Source organism: Lithobates pipiens, unplaced genomic scaffold, assembly GCF_037356315.1.
Source record: "Lithobates pipiens isolate NorthernLeopardFrog02 unplaced genomic scaffold, aLitPip1_a1.2 Scaffold_23, whole genome shotgun sequence".
Lineage (NCBI taxonomy): Eukaryota > Metazoa > Chordata > Amphibia > Anura > Ranidae > Lithobates > Lithobates pipiens.
The window spans coordinates 131701843-131727251 of record NW_027507785.1 but is presented as its reverse complement, the minus strand read 5'-3'; the positions used below and the strand labels follow the sequence as shown (position 1 = coordinate 131727251).

Here is a 25409-nt window from a genome sequence, read left to right as displayed (position 1 = left end):
GGAGGGCGGGGCTGGGCTAAGCTCTGCAACACAGACTGTCAGGTCTGTGACAGAACTCATCGCTGGCTTGCAGTACTGACTCTAGCCATGCCCAACCCGTGCCACACTCGGCCAGCTCCAGACTGCGCATGTGCAGTTCTAAGCTGGCAACACAGCAGCCAAATTGTACAGGACATCAGAGCAGCCCGGGAGGCAATTGCATCTCTGCCCCCCAGCCCAGCCCGCCCCTGACCACTGCTGACCAAAAAAAGAACACAAAGGTTCATCTCACATTTACCAAAAAACATCTTGATTATCCCCAAGACTTTTAGACAAATATTCTGTGGACTGAAGAGGCAAAGATTTTACTTTTTGGAAGGTGCGCTTCCCATTACATCAGGCATAAAACTAAAACAGCAATTCATAACAAGAACATCATACCAACAGTAAAACATGGTGGTGATAGTGTGATGGTCTGGGGCTTCTTTGCAGCTTCAGGACCTGAACGACTTACCATAATTGATGGAACCATGAATTCTGAGCTCTACCAGAAAATCCTAAAGGAGACCGGCCATCAGTTTGTGACCTCAAGCTCAAGTGCACTTGGGTTATGCAGCAGGACAATGATCCGAAAACACAACAGCAAGTTCACCTCCAAATTGTTCAAATAAAGAAAATGTAGGTTTTGGAATGGCCTAGTCAAAGCCCAGATTCAAATCCAATTGAGATGCTGTATAATGACCTTACATGGGCCGTTCATGGTGGAAAACCCTCCAATGTGGCTGAATTAAAACAATTCTGCAAAGAAGAATGGGCCAAAATGGCTCCACAGCAATGTGAAAGACTCATTACCAGTTATCCCAAACACTTAAATGCAGTTGTTGCCACCAAGGGTGGCACAACCAGTTATTAGTTTTTTTTTTTTTAAACAACAGGAGTGTTTTATTGTCAAAGACAAGTGTACAGAATAATAGAACAAAAGACAGGGGAGTAGCCCACATCACAGTCGGATACATAAAAAGAAAAGGTGACATTTCCTATATATAATACAGGTAGCCAATAAGGAATACATACAATCCTAACAGAGGTTCCATCCCAATAACACGCATAGAGAAAGAACAACACCACCTGGCTTAGGTAAGTGCTCCTATACTATCCAGAGGTCCATGGGAGCCAGACCTTATCGAACTTCCACGGGCAGCCTCGATTGTGATACGTGAGTTTGTAAAGTGGCAGAACACCATTTATTTTCTTCTCCCACAAGGCCACACTAGGAGGAGAGGGTGAAAACCAATGACAGATCATTTCTTTTTTGGCGTAAAAAAGGAGATATGAAATCAAGAGTTTAGTATGGTAGGGTGTTTGCTCATCAGCCTGAATATCCAGCAAAGCTAGCTCAGGAAGCCTGGGGACACCCAGCTCTAGCCTGGAATTTAAATGATCAAATATCTCATTCCAGAAATCGACCAGTTTCACACAATCCCAGAACATATGGAGATATGTCCCCAGCTCCGTTTTGCACCGGGGACAATGCGGATCTCTAGCGGGATAAATTCTGGATAGACGCATGGGGGTATGATATACCCGGTGTACAAATTTGGTTTGAACAAGCTTATCTCCTGCGGATATTACCAATTTACTGCCCCTATCCAGACACTCCTCCCAATCATCCCTTTCCAACGCCAGAATATCCGCTTTCCATTTGTCCCATAGAGAGTTCAATTTAGAAAGAGCAACAGGGGACACGACACGATACACATCGGAGAGTGGCTTTTTAAGGCCACCTCCCGCGAACAGTTCTTCCAACTGAGTGGCCTGTAGGGTCGAGGGGGCAGGGAACTGCGCTCTGGCTGCATGGCGCAGCTGGGCATACCTGAAGTACATCCAACCGGGCAAAGCGTGGGAGGCAGTCAGTTGAGCAAAGGAGAGAAGACTACCCGACGGCATTATGTCTCCCAGCGTTCGGACCCCAAATCTCACCCATACCTGCGGGTCCGGGACTGTCCTAAAATGAGGCAGATTCGGATTACCCCACAAAGCTTGAGCCGGAGACCAATATCCCGGTCGCAGAAACCTGCGTCCGGCCACCCCCCAGACCCTAAGTGACGTCTTCGTGGGACCGGGGAGGACAGCATAGGCCCGCGCCCCCTTGTAGGCCAATACCCCCAATTCCTGCAGGGAACCCAGGATAGCCGCCTCCAAGCACACCGCCGCATTCGACCTTCGCGCCGCAAACCACCAAGAGACGGTAACTAACATGGCGGCCCAGTAGTAGAGCTGCAGGTTAGGAAGGGCGAGGCCTCCAACATTCGTTGGTGACTGCAACGTGGACTTGGCTAGCCTAGGGGCAGAACCGTTCCATATAAAGGAGCCTATAAGTTTGTCCGCTTCCCGAAAAAAAATATCCCGGTATCCAGCCTGGACAGTTCCGGAAAACATAGTTAAATTTGGGCAAAAGTATCATTTTAAAAATATTAATACGTCCCAGCAAATTTAGTGGGAGTCCAGACCAAGATTGACACTTCTCACGCAGGAGACGGAGGAGAGGGAGAACATTCAGATTGTAATACTGACTGGGGTCCCTAGTCACCCACACCCCCAGGTATTTAAATTCGGTAGTCCAGTGCAACTGCACAGTGCCAACCGACGGAGGTGTTCCAACATCTATGGGAAATAGGATGGATTTAGACCAGTTAATATTAATACCCGAAAACTAGCCAAATTTATCAAATATTGTGGGTGCCGCTAAAAGAGATGGACCCGTGTCATTTAAATAGAGTAGGGTGTCGTCCGCGTAAAGGGATATCTTTTCTTCCACAGTACCAACCCGAAGGCCCCGTACGACAGGCGACCCCCTGATCAGGATAGCCAGGGGTTCCAGGGCCAGGGCAAACAATCCAGGCAACAAAGGGCACTCTTGTCTGGTACCCCTCTGCAAGGAAAAAGGTTCCGAGAGGCAGGTATTCGTGCGCACCCTGGCCCTGGGAGCCCTATAAAGCAGCTTAACCCAATTGATGAACCTAGGGCCAAACCCAAAGCTAAGGAGTATCCCCCAGAGAAAGTTCCATTCCACGGAGTCGAATGCCTTCTCGGCATCGAGAGAGGCAATCGCTCTGGACCCCACCACCTCATGGTCTACAGATAAATTGAGAAACAGACGTCTGATGTTGATATCCGTGCCCTTGCCGGGCATAAAGCCCGTCTGATCGGCATGGACCAACGTAGATATCACAAAATTTAACCGGGTGGCTAAGATTTTGGCTAGCACTTTGGCGTCTACATTTAAGAGGGAGATAGGGCGATACGACCCACACTCCCGGGGATCCTTGCCTGGCTTGGGGATCAGGACAATTATAGCCTCCCCCATAGATTCGGGGATGCAGTCCTCCCTCTCAAGCCCCTCAAGGAGTTTGTGAAATCTAGGCGCCACCAAGTCAGCATGCTGGGAATAGAATTCTGCAGGCAGGCCATCAGCTCCCGAGGTCTTACCATTTTGAAGGCCCCCGATTGCTAATTGTATCTCCTCCAGGGAAATATCCCCGTCCAGCAACGCCTTATGTTCCCCAGATAGAACCGGGAAGGGGATATCCGCCAGGTAATCCTGCAGTTCCTCAGCCGAGTACTGCGCCCTTGACGTATAGAGGCTTTGAAAAAATTCACAAAATCTACTGTTGATATCTACTTGGGAGGTAAGCTCTCTGCCCTGGGCATCCGTAACACTTGCTATATGGGAAGAGGCTGATTGAACCCGTGCCAACCATGCCAGTAACCTGCCATTTTTGTTACCGTATTCAAAAAGCCTCTGCTTGGAATACAACATAGACTGCTGAGTCTGAGTCACCTGAAGGAGAGATACTTCCCTAAGGACCTCCTGCCATCTGCGATAGGTATCCACATGTCCCGTCCGGACATATTCTGCCTCCCCCTCCCACATTCTTCCTCCAAATCCGTGAGAGATTTATCTGTTACCTTACGGATAGCGGCAATATTGGAGATGTAGTGGCCCCGCATTACAGCCTTGAATGTGTCCCACATAACCGAACCTTCCGCAGAGTCATCGTTCTGTTGCCAAAAATTGCATACCGCCTCCTCAGTTTTTTCTCGCAACCTCTCATCAGTGGCCCAGAACCTGGACAGACGCCACAGCCTAGGGCCCGGAGATTGGGCCAGGGACAATGTAAGCAGGAGCGGAGTATGATCCGATATCCCTCGGGGTAGATGTCGCACAGACCTAGCCCACCGTAAAGCCCCCGGGGAGGCGTAGGCCAAGTCTATACGAGACAGCGCCCGGTGGGTAGCGGAGTGACACGTGAACTCACGTGCATAGGGATAGTAGTGGCGCCAGACATCAACCAGAGCAAATGTGTCCACCCATGCTTGGAGGCCCCTCCCAGACCGAGATATGGGGCGGAGCCTGTCCAGGTCCTGATGGGGCACCAAATTAAAATCCCCAAACACTAAAACCTCTGGTGCTTGAAATCCCATAACTGTGTGCATAATATCATATAACAACTGGCCATTCGCCGGAGGCGGGAGGTATAACCCCACCAGCACCACTTCTTTTTCGTATAGGGAGACATGTAAAATCACAAACCTTCCACCCGGATCAGTCCGCACCGCCCTGATCTGGAGCGGGAGAGACCTATGGATCAAGATGCTGACACCCCTGGCATAAGCAGAGTAGGTAGCATGATAATGAGCACCCACCCAAGCCCTCCGAATACCAAGTGTGCGCGAACCAATCAAACGGGTCTCCTGTAAGATACAAATCTGGGGGTTATATTTCTGTAAAAATTTAAATACCAGGGATCTTTTGGTAGCCGAATTAAGACCCCGGACATTCCAGGAAACAATGGAGACGTCAGCCATCTAAGTCATTATGTAGATGAGGCCACCCGATCCATAGGCATCCCCCCTCCCACCACCCCCCATCCGGAAATACCACAGAATCAAGTAGGGCTAAACCAGACCCGTACATTATAATAGTAGGACAAGAGCACACTCCCCCCGACCACAAAGTCACTCCAAAAAATAATAGGTAAAGAAAACAAGAAACCGAAAACATTATAAAACAGAAAAAAAAACAGAAAAAAACATAACCACCCCATCTGCAACGGCAGAAACAAGTAGTTCCCCCCTCCCCGCACCCCCCCCCCCGAACCTCGGGGGCGCCTCATGCCCCCAAAAAAAGATCCAACACATCCGCTATGGAGAGCGTGAGTTCATAGCTGGAGGTTTCGCCCTGCGGGCACAAGTGAGCCATATAGTTGCTGAAGATAAAAGAAAAAAGTCCAAAAAGAACCAAAGTCTCCCAACTCCTGTTAGGGGTACCGACTTAGTTACAAACAGATCCACGGTCAAATAAAGTTCTAATATAGTCTACTCCAATATAAAAGTAAAGAAGTCCCCGGCCAGGGATCGAGCAGCAGCCCGAGCAGTTCCGTACCTGCGGAGGCCTGGTGCAGTCAGAGTCCCCCCATTAACACCAAAGAGATGCACTGTCCCCCACTGACTAGCATCCCGCTCACCTTGTGTTTATACAGGCAAGAATACCCGGACCATGGTAGGCTGCTCAGGTCCGTGTAAAAGCAGATCTCCTTGGGAAAATCCTTTGCCAGCGTGTATTTTCCCACGCAACCGGTAAGTAGCCAGGTGGAAAGTCAAGCAACTCCGCCAGGCCGCACAAAATCACATCCGATCCCTAGGAGGGGAGCCAGGAGCAGGCCTGTCCAATGCCAGTGCGAAGTGGCCAGGGAACCTTCCATCAAGTAGACAACACAGTGGGAAATGCGAAGATAGAGCACAACGATCCAAGTATAACCCCATCCGACCGGTAACAACATAGGAACATCACGGGCACTTCCATCCCTCACCGGCGCGGAGGAAGAGATTCCAACCAGGCAGCAGCTTCACGTGGGTCGGTAAAGAAGCGAACGGCTTCGCCATCCTGCACTCTCAGTCGGGCTGGAAAGAGAACACTGTATTTAATGTTCCGTGACCGGAGTCCCGCTTTCACCTGGTCAAAAGACCTGCGCATTTTTTGTGTTTCCAATGAATAATCCGGGAACAGCATAATGTTAGAATTTTGGTATCGCAGCTCCCCCATCCGCCGGGCAGATCTCAGGGCCTCGTCTCGATCCCGAAAATGCAGAAGCCTGAAGATCAGAGTGCGCGGTCGTGCACCGGGGGGCCCCGGAGTGGGGGGAACACGATGTGCCCTCTCCACTGTAAAATAAGGGGAGAACTGCGCTTCAGGTAAGAGACCGCGCAGCAGTTCCTCGACAAAGACAGTAGGGTTCTTCCCCTCCACCCCTTCTGGCAGGCCGACGATTCGAAGATTGTTCCTCCGGTTTCTGTTCTCTGCGTCGTCGGCCTTGTACTTCAGAGCCCGCACCCGCGTATGGAGGGAGCGGAGGGACTCCGCGTGTTCTGATGTAACGTCCTCTGTCCGCCCAATGCGCTGCTCCGTTTCCGAGACCCGCGAGCGCAGCTTGTCGAGATCTTGGCGGACGAGACCCACATCAAGTTGTACAGCCTCTATTTTATTGGTCAGCGCTGCCTGACACGTAGCTATGGCCGCCATCACCTCACGAAAGCTGATCTCAGCGTCCTCCGCCTGGGCCTCCATCTCCGTCTGAGACGCCATATTGCGCGCCCTGGCCTGGGGGATCGCGGCCTGTACGTTCAAAACCGGGGCTGGATCCGGGAAATGCAGCTTTTTCCCCTTTCGGCGTGTTCTGCTGGACATCCGGAGCACCGGAGTGCAGCGTTCGGCCAGAAATAGGTGTAGGAAGTTGGTATTCAGGATAATAGAACAGCAGAGCTCTGGCAGTCACAACCTCTCAAGTCGCCATCTTGGACACGCCCCCCCAGTTATATGGTTTAGGGGCAATTGCTTTTTTCACATAAAGCCAGGCAGGTTTGAACAGCTTTTTTGCCTTAATAAATGAAACCATCATTTAAAAACTGCATTTTGCATTTACTTTGGTTATCTTTGTGTAATAATAAAATTAGTTTGATGATCTGAGTCATTTAAGTGTGACAGATATATACCATTTCCCCACCTGTGATATAAGGATGCATAAGAAAAGGATTTAGTTTGCATTTGATTGATTGCTAATCACATAATTGATTCCAAATGTGAAATGATAGTATTTAAGCCATGTGTGTAGCTCTGACTTTAGATGCGTGTTTGATCTGAAGAAGGGTATAAGCTTCAGAGCCCGAAACTTAACAAACTTACACATCATTTTAAGTGCAGCGATCCTCTGGACTTTTTCTTTTATATATATATATATATATATATATATATATATATATATATATATATATTTATACTGTTTATATAAAACTCCACAATTTTTTTTTAACCACTTTAAGACCAGGCCTCTTTTTTGATGTGGAGTTTACAGGTTAAAAACAGTTTATTTTGCTAGAAAATTACTTAGAACCCCCAAACATTATACATTTTTTTTCTAACATCCTAGAGAATAAAATGGTGGTCATTGCAATACTTTCTGTCACACCGTATTTGCGCAGCGGTCTGTCCAGGGGACAGACGCGATCGCCTCCGCCACTCCCGACGGCTCCGGTAAACGGCGGAGGGCACCAGATCGTGGCAGAAGGGGGATAAGAGTGATCTTGCAGTGAATCCACCGCAGAGACCACTTTTATCTTATAGCTGACTGCCAGACAAACACGGGGATACCGGGGTTATGGCAGCTAGCTGCTGCCATAGCGACGATATCCGTCCCTAAAGTAGGGACGTACATCGGCATGCGGCGGTCGGCAAGTGGTTAATTATACGTTTGAGAAAGATTTTATATATATTCTGACCACAGGTGTGGATGTCAGATAATGACATTCTTACCATTGCCAACTTTATCTGTGCTGAACACTAGAGTGGAAACGTGGGAGAGGTCAGCCATGGTGGCATAAAGCAGGGCTCGACAAACCCCAGACGCCAGGTCTCCAATGCGACCAGAAATCGGGCCTGGTGCCTAAGCTGCCACCAGCCCACTCACTATCGATGCCCCAGACATGCAGCAGCATTAACACTGACTGCCGTCCTCCTCCCTCCTTCACACTCTGCAGCACCGCGCTGTGTGTGAAACTGACACGCAATGGAGAGAGGAGGATCTGTCAGCCTGATGTCGGGGTGGGCGGGACCCGGCCGGGGTGGGGGCGGGACCAAGCAAGCTATCAAACACCAGCCAATGGGATCTGGGCGGGCCGCTACGTGTATGTGGCCCGCCCCTTTTCTTAAGCAGCCCAATCGTTGGCTGGTGTTTGATAGCTGCTGAGTCCCGCCCACCCCGGCCGGGTCCCACCCACCCCGACATCAGGCTGAAATCTGACATATCCACCTCTCTGTTTCTTGCCAGTTTCACACCCCGGCAGGGTCCCACCAGCTCCTCTGTTACATTTCAGTAACAGAGTGCTCCGTGTAAAACCTGCCAGTGCCAATCAGTGCCACCTGCCACCAATCAGTGCCAACCAGTGCCACCTCCAATCAATACCACCTGCAACCAACCAGTGCCACCTGCCAGCGCCAACCAGTGCCAGCACCAACCAGTGCCACCTGCCAGCGCCAACCAGTGCCACCTGCCAGCGCCAACCAGTGCCACTGCCAATCAATACCACCTGCCACCACCAACCAGTGCCACCTGCCACCAACCAGTGCCACCTGCCACCAACCAGTGCCACCGCCAATCAGTGCCACCTGCCACCGCCAATCAGTGCCACCTGCCAGTGCCAGTGCCACCACCAATCAGTGCCACCTGCCAGCGGCAACCAGTGCCATCTGCCACCGCCAATCAGTGCCACCTGCCACCACAAATCAGTGCCACCTGCTAGTGCCAACCAGTGCCACCGCCAATCAATACCACCTGCAACCACCACCCAGTGCCACCTGCCACCACCCAGTGCCAGTGCCAATCAGTGCCACCTACTAGTGCCACCTGTCAGTGCCACCTGCCAGTGCCGAGTGCCACCGCCAGTCAGTGCCACCTGCCACCGCCAATCAGTGCCACCGCCAACCAGTGCCACCTACCAGTGCCACCTACCAGTGCCACATGCCACCACCTACCAATGCCACCACCAACCAGTGCCACCTGCCACCGCCAATCAGTGCCACCGCCAATCAGTGCCACCTGCCAACACCAACCAGTGCCACCGCCAATCAGTGCCACCTGCCAGTGACAACTAGTGCCATCGCCAACCAGGGCCACCTGCCATCACCAACCAGGGCCACCTGCCATCACCAACCAGAGCCACCTGCCAGTGCCAATAGTGCCACTTGCCAGTTCCAAACCAGTGTCACCTGCCAGTTCCAAACCAGTGTCACCTGCCAATGCCAACTAGTGTCACCTGTCGGTGCCATCTGGCAGTTCCACGTGCCTTCCAGTGGCAACCAGTGCCACCTGCCAGTGCCAGCCAGTTCCATCTGTTGCCAGCCTTACTCTTTCTGGTCAGCCCATACCCCTGATGTAACAGCGTTTCAATGGAGTTATTGACTGGGTGCTCCATTGTGAGTTAGGGATAGGGGGCTAAAATGAGTGGCCTTACCCCGGGAGCTGAAAAAAAAACTGGCTCCTAACTTTTTTAACTGGCTCCTAAATGTAAAGCAAATTTGTCAACCCCTGGCATAAAGTATAGGTGGAACTCAAAGTGTAACACAGATATGCGGTGCAGGTTTAATCTTAGCCAGAACAATAATAAGTGGAAAATCTTTGTTGCAGCCTTACATGCCAGAAGGTGAAAGAGTTATGGTGATTGTCCTAGATCTTTTTTTTTAGGTGAAAAGCTGACCCACGTGGCTATCTATTACACTCTTTTGCCACCTGTACTTAAGGTGGTTGTAAACCTCTGACATGAAATATGAACAAACCATAGAGTGTGTTCTTTGTCTAAAGCACGTCTAATTTCTGTCTGCTGCCTTAATCCTCTGCTATCTGCATAAGACACTTTTGACAAGTTTTCCTGACACCGAGAGGTAAAAAGGTGACGGGGAGGGAGCTGCAGGACTGCATCTCCTACTTTAGGTAGATTCCAAACCAGTCTTATCAGTACACTGATAGAACACAGCAAAGTCTGGCAAATAAGATAACCCCTTTGATTTAGCCCCATGATGGCGAACCTTGGCACCCCAGATATTTTGGAACTACATTTCCCATGATGCTTGTGCACTCTGCAGAGTAGTTTTAGCATCATGGGAAAAGTAGTTCCAAAACATCTGGGGTGCCAAGGTTCGCCATCACTGATTTAGCCCATCATAAACCCCATTAACAGGACTTAAAGAGGAAGTAAAGCCTCAGCAATAAAAAATAAAATAAAAAAATAACCCCCTGCAAGACAAAGGCATAATGAGCTAGTATGCATGAATTACTTACCTGAGATCGAAGCCCCCGAATCGGTCCTCGTTCCCCAACTCCTATGCCGCCATCTATCCCGGAGTGACAGGCCGGAGCAGCAATGACGTCACCCCCGTGCATATGTGCTACGGCATGATCGCCGTTAGAAATGGCCCGCTCCTAGACATCGGTGCAGCTGGTTCTGAAAATAACTCCTAAACCTTTTAGGTTTGGGAGATATTTCTTGCACCCACAGGCAAGCCTTAATCTAGGCTTACCTGTAGGTTAAACTGGTTGTAATGGGTTTACAACCACTTTAAGCAGTTAAGGTAATACACATCCAAGTCTGGATGATATCATAAGATGTTCCAGTTTCCAGACTTAAATAATTACAACCCTTAAAGGCGAAGTTCACCTTTCTTTTTTTTCTTCAAATTCCAGCTCTCCTATGCACCAATATAGCATTCATGTACCTTTTTTGCAAAAAGATCAAAGCTTTCCATAAAATCTACAGACACGTACCTTACTATCCTAAGTGTAGTGTGAGTATGACCAGTCATTTGTTGGTAAAGATGGGCAGGGTCTGACATTGTGTTTACCCGAGGTAGTACCTTACAAATGAACTTTACCTATTTCATTCAATGAAACTAAGGCAGGACCGGTGCAACGTTTTTTTTTTTATTTCTACATAGGCAAAGGTGCATTTTGCCCTCCATCCATCCTTCAGCTAACCCAACCTGGTACTGCTAGCCCACCTCCCCCATCCTCCACCTTCCCCACACTGGTACTGCTAGCCCACTCCCCCTTCGAGTCCCCCCATGCTGGTACTGCTAGCCCACCCCTCCTGCTCCAACCACCCCAAACTGATACTGCTGTAGCCCCCCACTTCCTCTGGGCCTCCAATCACCCCATGCTGGTACTACTGTACCCTCCACCCCCCATCCAGTCACCCCACTCTGGTCCTCCAACCCCACCTCTAATCCCCTACCACCCCACGCTGGTATTGTTAGCACACCCTGCACCCCCCTGCTCTAGGCACCCCACACTGGTACTGCTGTACACCCCCATCCTCCAGCCACCCCATGCTGGTACTGCTAGCCTAACTCCCCCACCCAATGTTCTCCTACTACCCCAACCTGGTACTGCTAGCCCACCCTGTCTTCCAGCCACCCCATGCTTAGACTGCTTGCCCACCCCACACTGGTGCTGTTGTAGGGCTGCACCAGTGTGTGGGAAGTGCGTTGTGTGCAGAGATGGAGGTGACTCTGGTTCCGGGACACTGTACTGAGCTTTGCTTCATGGGGCAGGAGAGAGGGGCCAGCCGAGGATATGGTGTGGGGAATGTGAAACCACACAGCAGGTTGGAAAGGCAAGGAGCCAAGCATGGCTGAGGGTTTGAATTTTACCCCCCCCCCCCCCAAGCTGCCTAAGCTGCCTTTATACTGACGTTGGGCCTGTGTCTAGGGCAGATTGGATTGTTCAAAAAATCAGGTTATTCAGAACTGGATTGCTTAATAGATATATATCCTTTATAGTGCTTGTTTATGAAAAGAACAGAAATAAAAAGTAAAAATGCTGGTACAGGAAACTTACATGGATAAATTGCATGTCCAACTTAGTGTTCTTATCTATTTGTTGCACAATTTCACCATGTAATGTTTGGAACTAAAAAGAAAAAAAAACAGAAACATGTTAATTTCAATTAAAAAAAAACACTTATACTTGATACCTGTAAACTGTGCATTTCATACATGTAGTGTATGAGCTATATGTAAGCCAATACTGATACAACACTAGTGTGTCCCTTCAAAACAGCAGGGACGCACTAGTGACAAAGCTGTCAAGGACAGAGAAGGCAGACTCAGACATTCTACACATTTAAAAAATGTTGTACCAAAGATTCTACTGGTGTGTGCTAGAGAGTGAACAGAGAGTGAACAGAAATATATATTATATATATATATACACACACATATATATATATATATATATATATATATATATATATATATATATATATACACATGCACACACAGTATCTCACAAAAGTGCACCCCTCACATTTTTGTGAATATTTTATTATATCTTTTCATGTGACAACACTGAAGAAATTACACTTTGCTATAATGTAAAGTAATGAGTGTACAGCTTGTATAACAGTGTAAATTTAGTGTCCCCTCAAAATAACTCATCACACAGCCATTAATGTATAAACTGTTGGCAACAAAAGTGAGTACACCCCTAAGTGAAAATGTCCAAATTTGGCCCAATTAGACATTTTCCCTCCCAGTGTCATGTGACTCGTTAGTGTTACAAGGTCTCAGGTGCGAATGGGGAGCAGGTGTGTTAAATTTGGTTTGATCGCTCTCACTCTCTCATACTGGTCACTGGAAGTTCAACATGGCACCTCATGGCAAAGACCTCTCTGAGGATCTGAAAAAAAGAATTGCTGCTCTACATAAAGATGGCTAGGCTATAAGAAGATTGCCAAGACCCTAAAACTGAGCTGCTGCATGGTGGCCAAGACCATATAGCAGTTTAACAGGACAGGCTCCACTCAGAACAGGCCTCACCATGGTCGACCAAAGAAGTTGAGTGCACGTGCTCAGTGTCATATCCAAAGGTTATCTTTGGGAAATAGACTTATGAGTGCTGCCTGCAGTGCTACAGAGGTTGAAGTGTGGGGGGTCATCCTGTCAGTGCTCAGACCATATGCCACACACTGTTGTCCAAGAAGGAAGCCTCTTCTGAAGATGATGCACAAGAAAACCCGCAAATAGTTTGCTGTAGACAAGCAGACTAAGGACATAGATTACTGGAACCATGTCCTGTGGTCTGATGAGACCAAGATAAACTTATTTGGTTAAGATGGTGTTAAGCGTATATGGCGGTAACCAGGTGAGGAGTACAAAGACAAGTGTGTCTTGCCTACAATCAAGCATGGTGGTGGCAGTGTCATGGTCTGGGGCTTCATGAGTGCTGCCACCACTGGGGAGCTACAGTTCATTTAGGGAACCATGAATGAGAACATGTACTGTGACATGACTGCTGGTTGGAAGCCATACAGTGGGGACCTTGAGTCTAGAGTGTGAACAAGTTTTGCTTTTGACTGCTGGTGATTTCTGAGTTGCATTTTTAGGTTCTTATTTGGGCTTTTCCTTGTAGCTTTTTAACACCATTTTCTGTCACTTTTTAAATAGTCTTTTTTTCTTTGCTTCCTTCAGAAGAAAGAAATAAGTTTTGCTGGATCTACTGATTACCAACAATATAGACCTCATTACAGATGTGGAAATATGGGGCAATTTAGGAAACAGCAATCACAGGTCAATTGGCTTCAGTATAAATCACACAAATAGGAAACATGAGGGGAATACAAAGACACTGAATTTAAAAAGAGCCACCTTCCCTAAACTACGAACCTTGCTAGAAGGCATGAATTGGGCTAAAATCTTAGGAACAAAGAACATGGAGGAGAGATTGGTTTGCCTTAAGAGCATATTAAATAAGGGCATTAGCCAATGCACCCCATTGGGTAATACATTTAAAAGAGCGAACAAAAGTCCTAGATGACTTAACTCAAATGTAAAAATGCATATAAAAGCAAAGGAGAAGGCATTCAAAAAATACAAGGTAGAGGGATCATCATCAGCATTCAGAGTTTATAAAGAATGCAATAAGAAATGTAAGGGTGCAATTAGAGCAGCTAAGATAGCACACGAAAGACACATAGCAGAGGAGAGCAAAAAAAAAAAAAAAAATTCTTTATGTATGTAAACAGTAAAAAAGGGAGGAAAGACCATATTGGCCCCATAAAGAATGAGGAAGGACATCTAGTTACAAAGGATGGGGCGATGGCGAAGGTATTGAATTTATTCTTCTCCTCAGTCTTCACAAAGGGAATCTGGGGGCTTTGTTAACCAAAACTACAGTGTTTGTCCTTATGACACATCATAGGAAGCACCTCCATGGTTAACAGAGGACAGAATTAAAATTAGACTTCGGAAATGTAACATTAATAAATCACCGGGACCAGATGTCTTGCATCTGAGGATACTTAGGAAACTCAGTCAAGTAATTACTGACTGAAATGGTACCAGCTGATTGGAGAAAAGCCAATGTAGCACCAATATTTAAAAAGGGCCCAAAACCCATCTCTGGAAATTACAGACCAGTTAGCCTAACATCAATAGTATGCACGCTCTTGGAGGGAATTTTAAGATTAAGATATAAGATTTTAGTAATGAGAACGGTATCATTAGCAGTAATCAGCATGGATTCATGAAGAATTATTCTTGCCAAACCAATCTATTAACCTTCTATGAGGAGGTGAGTTGCCATTCAGATAAAGGAAGGCCTGTAGATGTGGTGTATCTGGATTGTGCAAAACCATTTGAGACGGTTCCCCATAAATGTTTACTGTACAAAATAAGTTCCGCTGGCATGGACCATAGGGTGAGTACATGGATTGAAAACTGGCTACAAGGGTGAGTTCAGAGAGTGGTGATAAATGGATACTCTGAATGGTCAGGGGTAGGTAGTGGGGTCCCCCCAGGGTTCTCTGCTTGGACCAATCCTATTTAATTTCTTCATAAACGACCTGGAGGTTGGGGTAAACAGTTTATAGCAACAAAACATGGCAAAAATATGAAAGCAATCTATACACTGGGGGGAGAACCTCTGGGGGAATCTAGGATGGAAAAGGACCTAGAAGATGATAGGCTTATCAATGGCATCCAATGACAAGCTGCGGCTAACAAAGCAAAGAATATTGGCATGCATTAAAAAGGGGATTAACTCCAGGGATAAAGTGATAATTATCTCACTCTACAAGACTTTGGTCCGGCCTCACCTGGAGTATGCTGTCCAGTTCTGGGCACCTGTCCTCAGGATGGCTGTACTGGAAATGGAGTGAGGATTGTGTATATGGATTGTGCAAAAGCATTTGACACAGTTCTCCATAAATGTTTACTGTACAAAATAAGTCCTGTTGGCATGGACCAGAGGATGAGTACATGGATTGAAAACTGGCTACAAGGGAGAATTCAGAGTGGTGATTAATGGGGAGTACTCGGAATGGTCAGGGGTGGGTAGTGGGGTCCCCCCAGGGTTCTCTGCTGGGACCAATCCTATTTAATGTGTTCATAAACGATGTGGAGGATTGGGTAAACAGTTCAATCTCTGTATTTGCAGACAGCACTAAGCTAAGCAGGGTAATAACTTCTCCACAGGATGTGGAAACCTTGCAAAAAGATCTTAACAAATTAATGGGATGGGCAATTGCATGGCGAGGTTTAATGTAGAAAAATGAAAAATAATGCATTTGGCAATGGCTTGCAACGCCAAGCTGCTGCTAACAAAGCAAATAGAATATTGCCATGCATTAAAAAGGGGATTAACTCTAGAAATAAAGCGATAATTCCCCCACTCTACAAGACTTTGGTCCAGCCTCACCTGGAGTATGCTGTCCCATTCTGGGCACCTATCCTCAGGAATGATGTACTGTAAATGGAGCGAGTACAAAGAAGGGCAACAAAGCTAATAAAGTGTCTGGAGGAGAAAGGTTGCGAGCACTGAACTTATTCTCTCTGGAGAAGAGACGCTTGAGAGGGTATATGATTTTAATTTACAAATACCATACTGGTGACCCCACAAAAGGGATAAAACTTTTTCACGAAAGGGAGTTTAATAAGACACGTGGCCACTTACTAAAATTAGAAGTCTGTGTAACGCTAAGGATTATATAGAGGTTGCTAGGGGTTCCTTGAGCCTCTTAGATAAGTGAATTGACAACAATGATCGTTTTAGTTCCATAAAAATTGTATGAAAGTAATAAACAAAGTACAATGCATATACAGTAAAAAGGAGTAAAAAGAAACCGCAAATTCTTTCTTTCCAATCATCATATAATGCACTGTAGAAAAACTGTAAATATGCATATTGTCCTAATTCAGTGTAGAGTAGATTAAAAGAATTGGGAATCCACAAAATGCACTCTTTACATCTGGAGGAAAAGAGATTTAATCTCCAAATACGGAAATACATCTTTACAGTAAGAGCTGTGAAAATGTGGAATAGACTCCCTCAAGAAGAAAGGTTGCGAGCACTGAACGTATTTTCTCTGGAGAAGAGACGCTTGAGAGGGTATATGATTTCAATGTACAAATACCATACTGGTGACCCCACTATAGGGATAAAACCTTTTTGCGGAAAGGAGTTTATCAAGACTCGTGGCCACTCATTAAAATTAGAGGAAAAGAGGTTTAACCTTAAACTACATAGAGGGTTCTTTACTGTAAGAGTGGCGAGGATGTGGAATTCCCTTCCACAGGAGGCAGTGGTCTCAGCAGGGAGCATTGATAGTTTCAAAAAACTATTAGATAAGCACCTGAATGACCACAACATACAGGGATATACAATGTAATACTGACATATAATCACACATATAGGTTGGATTTGATGGACTTGTGTCTTTTTTTCAACCTCACTTACTATGTAACTATGTAATATACTGAAGCAGAGCATGATCCCTCCCCTCGGAGACTGGGCCATAGGGCAGTATTCCAACATGATAACAACCTCAAACGCACCTCCAAGATGACCACTGCCTTGCTAAAGAAGCTGAGGGTAAAGGTGATGTACTGCCCAAGCATGTCTCCAGACCTAAACTCTATTGAGCATCTGTGGGGCATCCTCAAATGGAAGGTGGAGGAGCGCATTTTCATGCACAATCATCTGTAGTAGACACGTGCAATTAGTTTTGGTCTGAATGTAAATTCACACAAATTTTTGGTTATTCGGAGATTCGGATGTATCCGAATTTCCAAATGAAATAGTAATGAATTTAAATGAAACGTCTTTAATTTCGTTTCATTTATTAATTATCTAATGAATTCTAAATTTTTGGAACTATTCAAATTCGGATCGGTGGAAACCGCGTCCTTAACAACTGAAGACGCATAAGCTGTCCAGAAGTGCATGATTTCAGCAGGGATTATGTCGAGCTGCCCAACAGATTACTGAGGACCGACCACTGGTCGAGTCTGAAGCCCTCTGGAAGGGTGCTCCTGGTGAGAATGGGTGCTGCAATGGGTCAGGCCAGAGGGTCGGGTCCCTGGCCTTCTGGCCTAGATTGGGGTAGTTCTAGCTCCAGTCAGTTATTCGGGAGAGAACACCAGCTCCTCCTTTACAGGAGAGGAGCGGTTAGTACTTCCTGAATGTAATTAGGTAGGAGTGATGGGAGCAAGCGTTGAGCCTTTGAGGTCTGGGCTCTCACCAAACTTCCTAAACATCAGGCCTTACTGCCTGGGATGGGGGATGCTCTGGCCTGGGCTGTTGGTCAGGGTTGTGCTAAACAAACCTATGGTGAATGTGCCCCTGAAGTGGCAGTTCAGGGGTGCCAGATGATCACTGTGAGATTACATTGATTTAATCGCACCATGGTCACTTCACTAACACACTTTTTTCACATCTGCCTCTAGGGCCAAACCTTTTGACTAGGACCAGGGGAAATTTTTATTCCTGGCCGAAGGGCCTGGCCATTGTATTGGACAATAGTCACTCTTTCACTTCTCCCACTTCCTTCTCCCCACTTTCCTGTGTATTTTACCCCTGTGTTTGTCACTTTTTTGTATTTTTGGTGTGTACACGTTTTGTCACTGTGTGATGAGTAGGGTGCGGGTTCTCAGGCCTGCCTTGAAAGTCTTGGGAGGGGGACGACATAGGCCTTTTGGCTTGGTTCGCTCTCTCATGGGGTCTCCCTTTGGGGGAGTCCCACAGAGTACTTGGGTGGGTCTGCTTTGGCAGACCTTCCAGAGAAAGGGGTTCCATCTGGTTTTGGTCAGATGGACCCAAGTGAAGTACCTCAGTCCCCGTCTGGAGCCCAACGCCCCGGAGGATCAGGGTAAGGTCCTTCCTCGGCAGGACCATGTAAGACCTGTTGCATGTTTTTGTGTATCATTCTTTATGTGTGTGCACTTTTTTTCACACACCATGGGCTTTTGAAAAAAAATAAAAAAAATAAAGTATTTGAAATGCTAACCTGCAAGGTTTTTCTGTTTTATTCACTTCTAATTGCACTATAGAGTGTCATTTGGGTGATAGCCCTGAGCCTGCTGGAATCACATCTAAATTGGTGTCACCAAGTAGCAGTCTCAAGGTTTTAAACACAAAGGAGGTTTATACAGGTAAACATGCATAAAATAAGTTTAATTTTATGGGAAGATTTACGTTGAAATGAATGGTCTGGCGTCAGGGTCTCTTTAACCAGTTGCCGACCGCCGCACGCCGATGTACGTCGGTACAATGGCACGGGCAGGCATAAGGACATACATGTACGTCCCTTGCCTCCCGCGGGTCGGGGGCCCGATCGGGCCCCCGCCCGGTGCCTGCGGCGGTCGGTATTCGTACGGGAGCGATCCCGGACGAGGGGACGGCCATTCATTCATGGCCACCCCCTCGCGATCGCTCCCGACGAATAGAAATCCCCGGTGACATCACTTCCTCTCCTGTAATGTAAACACAGGAGAGGAAGTGATGTATTCTCTCCTCCGTGTCGGTATTTTTCGTTCCGACACGGAGGAGAGCGGATCAGTAAGTTGCACCAACACTCACACACACAGTAGAACATGCCAGGCACACTCACACCCCCCCTTTACCCCCCGATCACCCCCCCAATTACCCCTGCCCCCCAGTCACAGTGACACCAATGTCATTTTTTTTTTTTTTTTTTTTTTTTTGCATTGGTGTCATTTGTGACTGTAATAACTGTTAGGGCAGTTAGAGTTAGCCCCCTTTAGTTCTAATGTACCCCCCTAACCCCCCCAATAAAGGTTTAACCCCGTGATCACCCCCCGTCGCCAGTGTCACTAAGGCTGGGTTCACATTGCAGCGGTTTATGAGAACGAATGTGATTCGCACCGCACTGCAGTGCAAATCACATCCGATCTCTGTGCGATTCGAGTTCAGCCATTCGCCGCACCCGCCACACCCGCCGCAAATTCGCACGGGACCCTTTTTTTGGCCCGCAGCAGAATCGGATCGCATGGGTGTTCACACCATGCGATCCGAGTTTGCAGATCGCACTGCGATATGCGAACTGATCTGGGGGTGTCAGTAACATTTCACTGACACTCCCAGCAGTTCGCATAGGGCAGTGTGAACTGCCGCCGGGAGGCATGCGATGCGGGAACCCGCCGCGGATTCGCGGCGTTTCCGCATCGCTCCAGTGTGAACCCAGCCTAATAAGCGATCATTTTTCTGATCGCCGTATTAGTGTCACAGGTGACGCTAGTTAGGCAGGTAGGTATTTAGGTTCGCCGCAGCTTTTTATAGCGCCAGGGACCCCCATATACTACCGCATAAAGCCCCCTGATTGCCCCCTAGTTAACCCTTTCACCAGTGATCACCATATAACTGTTACAGGTGACGCTGGTTGGTTAGTTATTTTTTTATAGTTTCAGGGCACCCGCCATTTATTACCTAATAAAGGTTTAACCCCCTGATCACCCGGCGGGTGTCATTTGTGACTAATAACTGTTAGGGCAGTTAGGGTTAGCCCCCTTTAGTTCTAAGGTACCCCCCTAACCCCCCCAATAAAGGTTTAACCCCGTGATCACCCCCCGTCGCCAGTGTCACTAAGGCTGGGTTCACATTGCAGCGGTTTATGAGAACGGATGTGATTCGCACCGCACTGCAGTGCAAATCACATCCGATCTCTGTGCGATTCGAGTTCAGCCATTCGCCGCACCCGCCGCAAATTCGCACGGGACCCTTTTTTTGGCCCGCAGCAGAATCGGATCGCATGGGTGTTCACACCATGCGATCCGAGTTTGCAGATCGCACTGCGATATGCGAACTGATCTGGGGGTGTCAGTAACATTTCACTGACACTCCCAGCAGTTCGCATAGGGCAGTGTGAACTGCCGCCGGGAGGCATGCGATGCGGGAACCCGCCGCGCATTCGTGGCGTTCCCGCATCGCTCCAGTGTGAACCCAGCCTAATAAGCGATCGTTTTTCTGATCGCTGTATTAGTGTCACAGGTGACGCTAGTTAGGCAGGTAGGTATTTAGGTTCGCTGCAGCTTTTTATAGCGCCAGGGACCCCCATATACTACCGCATAAAGCCCCCTGATTGCCCCCTAGTTAACCCTTTCACCAGTGATCACCATATAACTGTTACAGGTGACGCTGGTTGGTTAGTTATTTTTTTATAGTTTCAGGGCACCCGCCATTTATTACCTAGTCTCACTAGTGTACCCCTAAATTTAGGGGTGTCTACTTTCCAAAATGGGGTCATTTGGGGGGGGTTTGTGCCATCTTGGCATTTTATGGCCTTCAAAACTGTAACGCCCTTAGAAAGCCTGAAGGCGGTGCTTGGTTTTCGGGGCCCCGTACGCGGCTAGGCTCCCAAAAAGTCCCACATATGTGGTATCCCCATACTCAGGAGAAGCAGCAGAATTTATTTTGGGGTGTCATTTCACATATGCCCATGGCATGCGTGAGCAATATATCATTTAGTGACAACTTTGTGAAAAAAAAAAAAAAAAAAAAAAAAGTTTGTAATTTTCCCGCAACTTGTGGCAAAATATAAAATATTCCATGGACTCAACATGCCTCTCAGCAAATAGCTTGGGGTGTCTACTTTCTAAAATGGGGTCATTTGTGGGGGTTTTGTGCCATCTTGGCATTTTATGGCCTTCAAAACTGTAATAGGTAGTGAGGAGTGAAATCAAAAAATTACGCCCTTAGAAAGCCTGAAGGCGGTGCTTGGTTTTCGGGGCCCCGTACGCGGCTAGGCTCCCAAAAAGTCCCACATATGTGGTATCCCCGTACTCAGGAGAAGCAGCAGAATTTATTTTGGGGTGTCATTTCACATATGCCCATGGCATGCATGAGCAATATATCATTTAGTGACAACTTTGTTAAAAAAAAAAAAAAAAAAAAAAAGTTTGTAATTTTCCCGCAACTTGTGGCAAAATATAAAATATTCCATGAACTCAACATGCCTCTCAGCAAATAGCTTGGGGTGTCTACTTTCTAAAATGGGGTCATTTGTGGGGGTTTTGTGCCATCTTGGCATTTTATGGCCTTCAAAACTGTAATAGGTAGTGAGAAGTGAACTCAAAAATTTACGCCCTTAGAAAGCCTGAAGGCGGTGCTTGGTTTTCGGGGCCCCGTACGCGGCTAGGCTCCCAAAAAGTCCCACATATGTGGTATCCCCATACTCAGGAGAAGCAGCAGAATTTATTTTGGGGTGTCATTTCACATACGCCCATAGCATGTGTGAGCAATATATCATTTAGTGACAACTTTGTGTAAAAAAAAAAAAAAAATTTTTTTTTTGTCATTATTCAATCGCTTGAGGCAAAAAAATAAAATATTCAATGGGCTCAACATGCCTCTTATCAATTTCCTTAGGGGGTCTACTTTCCAAAATGGGGTCATTTGGGGGGGTTTTGTACTGCCCTGCCATTTTAGCACCTCAAGAAATGAGATAGGCAGTCGTAAACTAAAAGCTGCGTAAATTCCAGAAAACGTACCTTAGTTTGTAGATGTGACAACTTTTGCGCAAACCAATAAATATACAATTATTGACTTTTTTTTTACCAAAGACATGTGGCTGAATACATTTTGGCCTAAATGTATGACTAAAATTGAGTTTATTGGATTTTTCTAATAACAAAAAGTAGAAAATATCATTTTTTTTCAAAATTTGCGGTCTTTTTACGTTTATATCGCAAAAAATAAAAATCGCAGAGGCAATCAAATACCATCAAAAGAAAGCTCTATTTGTGGGAAGAAAAGGACGCAAATTTTGTTTGGGTACAACATTGCATGACCGCGCAATTACCAGTTAAAGCAGCGCAGTGCCAAAGTGTAAAAAGACCTCTGGTCATTTACCAGCAAAATGGTCCGGTCTGAAAGTGGTTAAACTGTCCCTTCAAAGGTAGAAGTTATGATCATATTGACAAAAGCAATGATGCAAATTAGGAGATTACCCAATGATTGTGCAAATTAGGAGATTACGAACTTCAGTATCACAATCTTTACTTGGCTTGTGGGCAAGAGTAGCAAGTTACCATGTACTCTTCCTGCCTCTTTTGATAGACTAAATATATCTGCAAATACTCAAAATGTACAGGCTGTTGTATATATAAACATATTTGAAGAGCCTAAAGCTGGCCATATACTAGTAGATTTTCATGTGAATATTTATCTGGAAATTTTCATCAGTACATTTGATGACTTGACAAATGCTGTTTAAAAATGACTTCAAAAAATGTTTGCTTTTAACATTCGATTTTGGACTAAATGGACTTTCCTAAACGAAAATCACATTCACTGTTAGAAATTTGTGGAAAAAAAAAATTCCATTCTGCTCCTTCTAATTTTCTTGTCTTTGCAGTTGAAAATGAATGTTGATTTGACCCCTCTAAAAATTAGAAAATCAAAAGGATATTCTTGTTAAAATAAGTTAATGGGATTTTTTTTTTTTATAGAAACAATGTTCTACAATTACATTATGCAATTAAATACCTCTTACCACTACATTAAGTCCGGCACTTGCACTTTTGCAGCTTTCAGCCATCTGGATGAGGACCTGCCCTGAAGATTTAAAAGAACAAAGATTAACAAAAGATATGCCCAGACAAACAGCCCATTTGGATCCAGAGTGGCATCATGGTTGGAGTCATAATTTAGGTTTTAACTGGGATAAGCAGTGCAAGTAGTGTGTGTGTGTGTGTGTGTGTGTGTGTGTGTGTGTGTGTGTGTGTGTGTGTTGGAGAGGGAGGCTGTATGCTGGCTGTACTGAAACAGTCTACAGGTCTAATCTGACCCAAAAAGTCTCACAACTAGCCATGAGGCTGAATATTTTGTTGTTATACTCGACTGTGCTGACACTGACCCCTGCAAGGTAAACCCTTTGTCCTTGTATTCATTGCAACAGTGACAAATTAACATGGGCAAAAAGCCCTTAAAGTAATATTAAAAGTTTGTATTTTTATTTTTGCTTAAAAAAAAAGCAAACCTGTCATACTTACCTGCTCTATGCAATGGTTTTGCACAGAGTAGCTCTGACCCTCCTCTTCTCAGGTCCCCCGTCGACGCTCAAGGCTTCTGATCCCCCCCCCCCCCCCCACACACACACACACCGAATGTCCCCATAGCAAGCCGCTTTCTATGGGGGCACTCATGCATTCTTGCTACCAAGCCCTGCTCTGTGTGTTCACAGGACACACAGAGTGGGGCTTGGCCCTGCTGCCCGCTCCCTAATCACTGGCTCTGATTGACATCAGTAGGAGCCAGTGAGAGAGCCAATGGAGCCTTAGCTCTCCTGCACATCGCTGGCTTGAGATCAGGCCCAGGTAAGTATTTAGGTGGGGCTGTGGGGAAAGCTGCATGCAGAAGATTTTTTTACCTTACTGCATAGCATGCAGTAAGGTAAAAAAAACCTTCTGCCTTTACAATCACTTTAAAATAGTATTAATACCAAAACCATAAGCCCTTGTACACACGGTCGGACATATCCAACCGACAAAGTTTTAGAGCTGGGCTATAAAATTTTCCGACAACGTGATCTGATCGGACTTTGTTCGATCATTTGTAGAGAATTCCAATCGGACAAAGTGCCACACATGCTCAGGTCAAATTCGTAGACCAAAGCTATTGGCTAATAGCCTGAATGTAGTCCAGTCGTAACGAAATGACGTCATCACGTTATGAACGATCGGATTTTCAGACAACTTTGTCCGACCGCGTGTATGCAACACCAGTTTCGGACAAAATCCGTCGGACAAAATCTGACGGATTTGATTGTCGGAATGTCTGACCGTGTGTACAAGCGCTTATATATTGCAGCTTGCCAGCATCAGATGTAGTGGCTGTATTAGTTTTTTTTTTCACGCTTTTTCCCTCTGTTTTCCCCTGGTGACCTGACCAGTAACACGCCTCTTGTATTATACAATAACAGACACCACTCTGGATAAAGGAGCACGGGGGACAGATTTGGACAGCAGCATTGCCAATCTGGGGGGGAGGGGAGTCTTAGAAGTACTAGAAGATTTAAATACAGTAACAAACTGAAGCTTAACACTGAAAATAAATAACTAAATAAATAACTAGCGCAAATAGGAGAGAAAACAAGTGGTTAAAAAGATTGGTAGAGCAGCCAGCTAGGAGACAGCCTAAAACCTCCAAAAGCAGCACAATTAAACACTATAAACAATTTCTGCAGTGCTCACACACAAAATCCCTTGTGCAAAAATTAACATAAAGTAAAAAATTATATATATAACAACAAAACAAGACACTCACTCTATATTGCCAGCTGCATGTTGCTTCTGAGCTGTGTTGCTTCAGTGTTGCTAAGGCAGTGCAAGCATGTGTGTGCCTAATAACAGGCACATAAGGAGCCACTGGCAACCAGCATGTATGCAGTAGTAAAAAACTGATGACAATGCACACTCACACCTCCCAAGCGTCCCAGGAAAATGGTTCTTGTCCCAGGGAATCAAGGTTGAGTCCCAGATCGCCCGCGGCGTGTGCAGGGTGTCTAGGCTCCCAAACGCTGTGGGTAACACGGTGAATGGCAGCCGCCATCTCTCCTTGCCGTTCCGGCTGCCTCTGACATACACACGCAGGCACACACAGTACAGAGTAGAGTGCACTGAACCCACGCCCTCCTCCGCCTGCTCTGATGTTTTGTTTTCCTGTACAGAGGAGGAGGCGGGGAGCATGCACACCACTCTGCCAGAACCGTGATCTGTCACTGTGTAAGTTAAATGGTAGTTGAGGTTGCAAAAAAGACATAAGTCCATCAAGTCCAACCCATGCGTGTATGCCAGTATTACATTTTATATCCCTGTATATTGCAGTCATTCATGTGCTTATCTAATAGTTTTTTGAAACTTGCAGAGGAGGGGCCCCATGATGGAAAGCTCTGCCCACTGATCAATGGACTCAGGAGGAAGGTACCTTGATGGGGGTCCCATGTGACCGGGGGGGCAGCCATTAGGAAGGAAGAGTAAAGGAGAGTAGACTGGGGGGGGGGGGGGATTGTGCTAGAAAGGGGTGAGGGGA

The 25409-nt window shown here is 46.5% G+C and overlaps 1 protein-coding gene across 2 annotated transcripts in view; it reads right to left on the bottom strand.

Moving 5' to 3' along the window:
* BAIAP2L2 (BAR/IMD domain containing adaptor protein 2 like 2) overlaps positions 1-25409 on the bottom strand; it is a 218081-nt gene that overhangs the window by 88589 nt on the left and 104083 nt on the right. The window contains exons 1-3 of one of the 2 annotated variants that reach the window (XM_077452381.1): positions 24645-24896; positions 22873-22934; positions 11925-11996 (exon numbers count right to left, since the gene is read on the bottom strand). In XM_077452381.1, coding sequence (XP_077308507.1) covers positions 11925-11996; positions 22873-22917 — 117 coding nt within the window. In that variant the 5' untranslated portion in view covers positions 22918-22934; positions 24645-24896. Of the gene's footprint in view, positions 1-11924; positions 11997-22872; positions 22935-24644; positions 24897-25409 lie in introns of those variants that run through there. The other variant, XM_077452380.1, reaches the window with a different exon arrangement.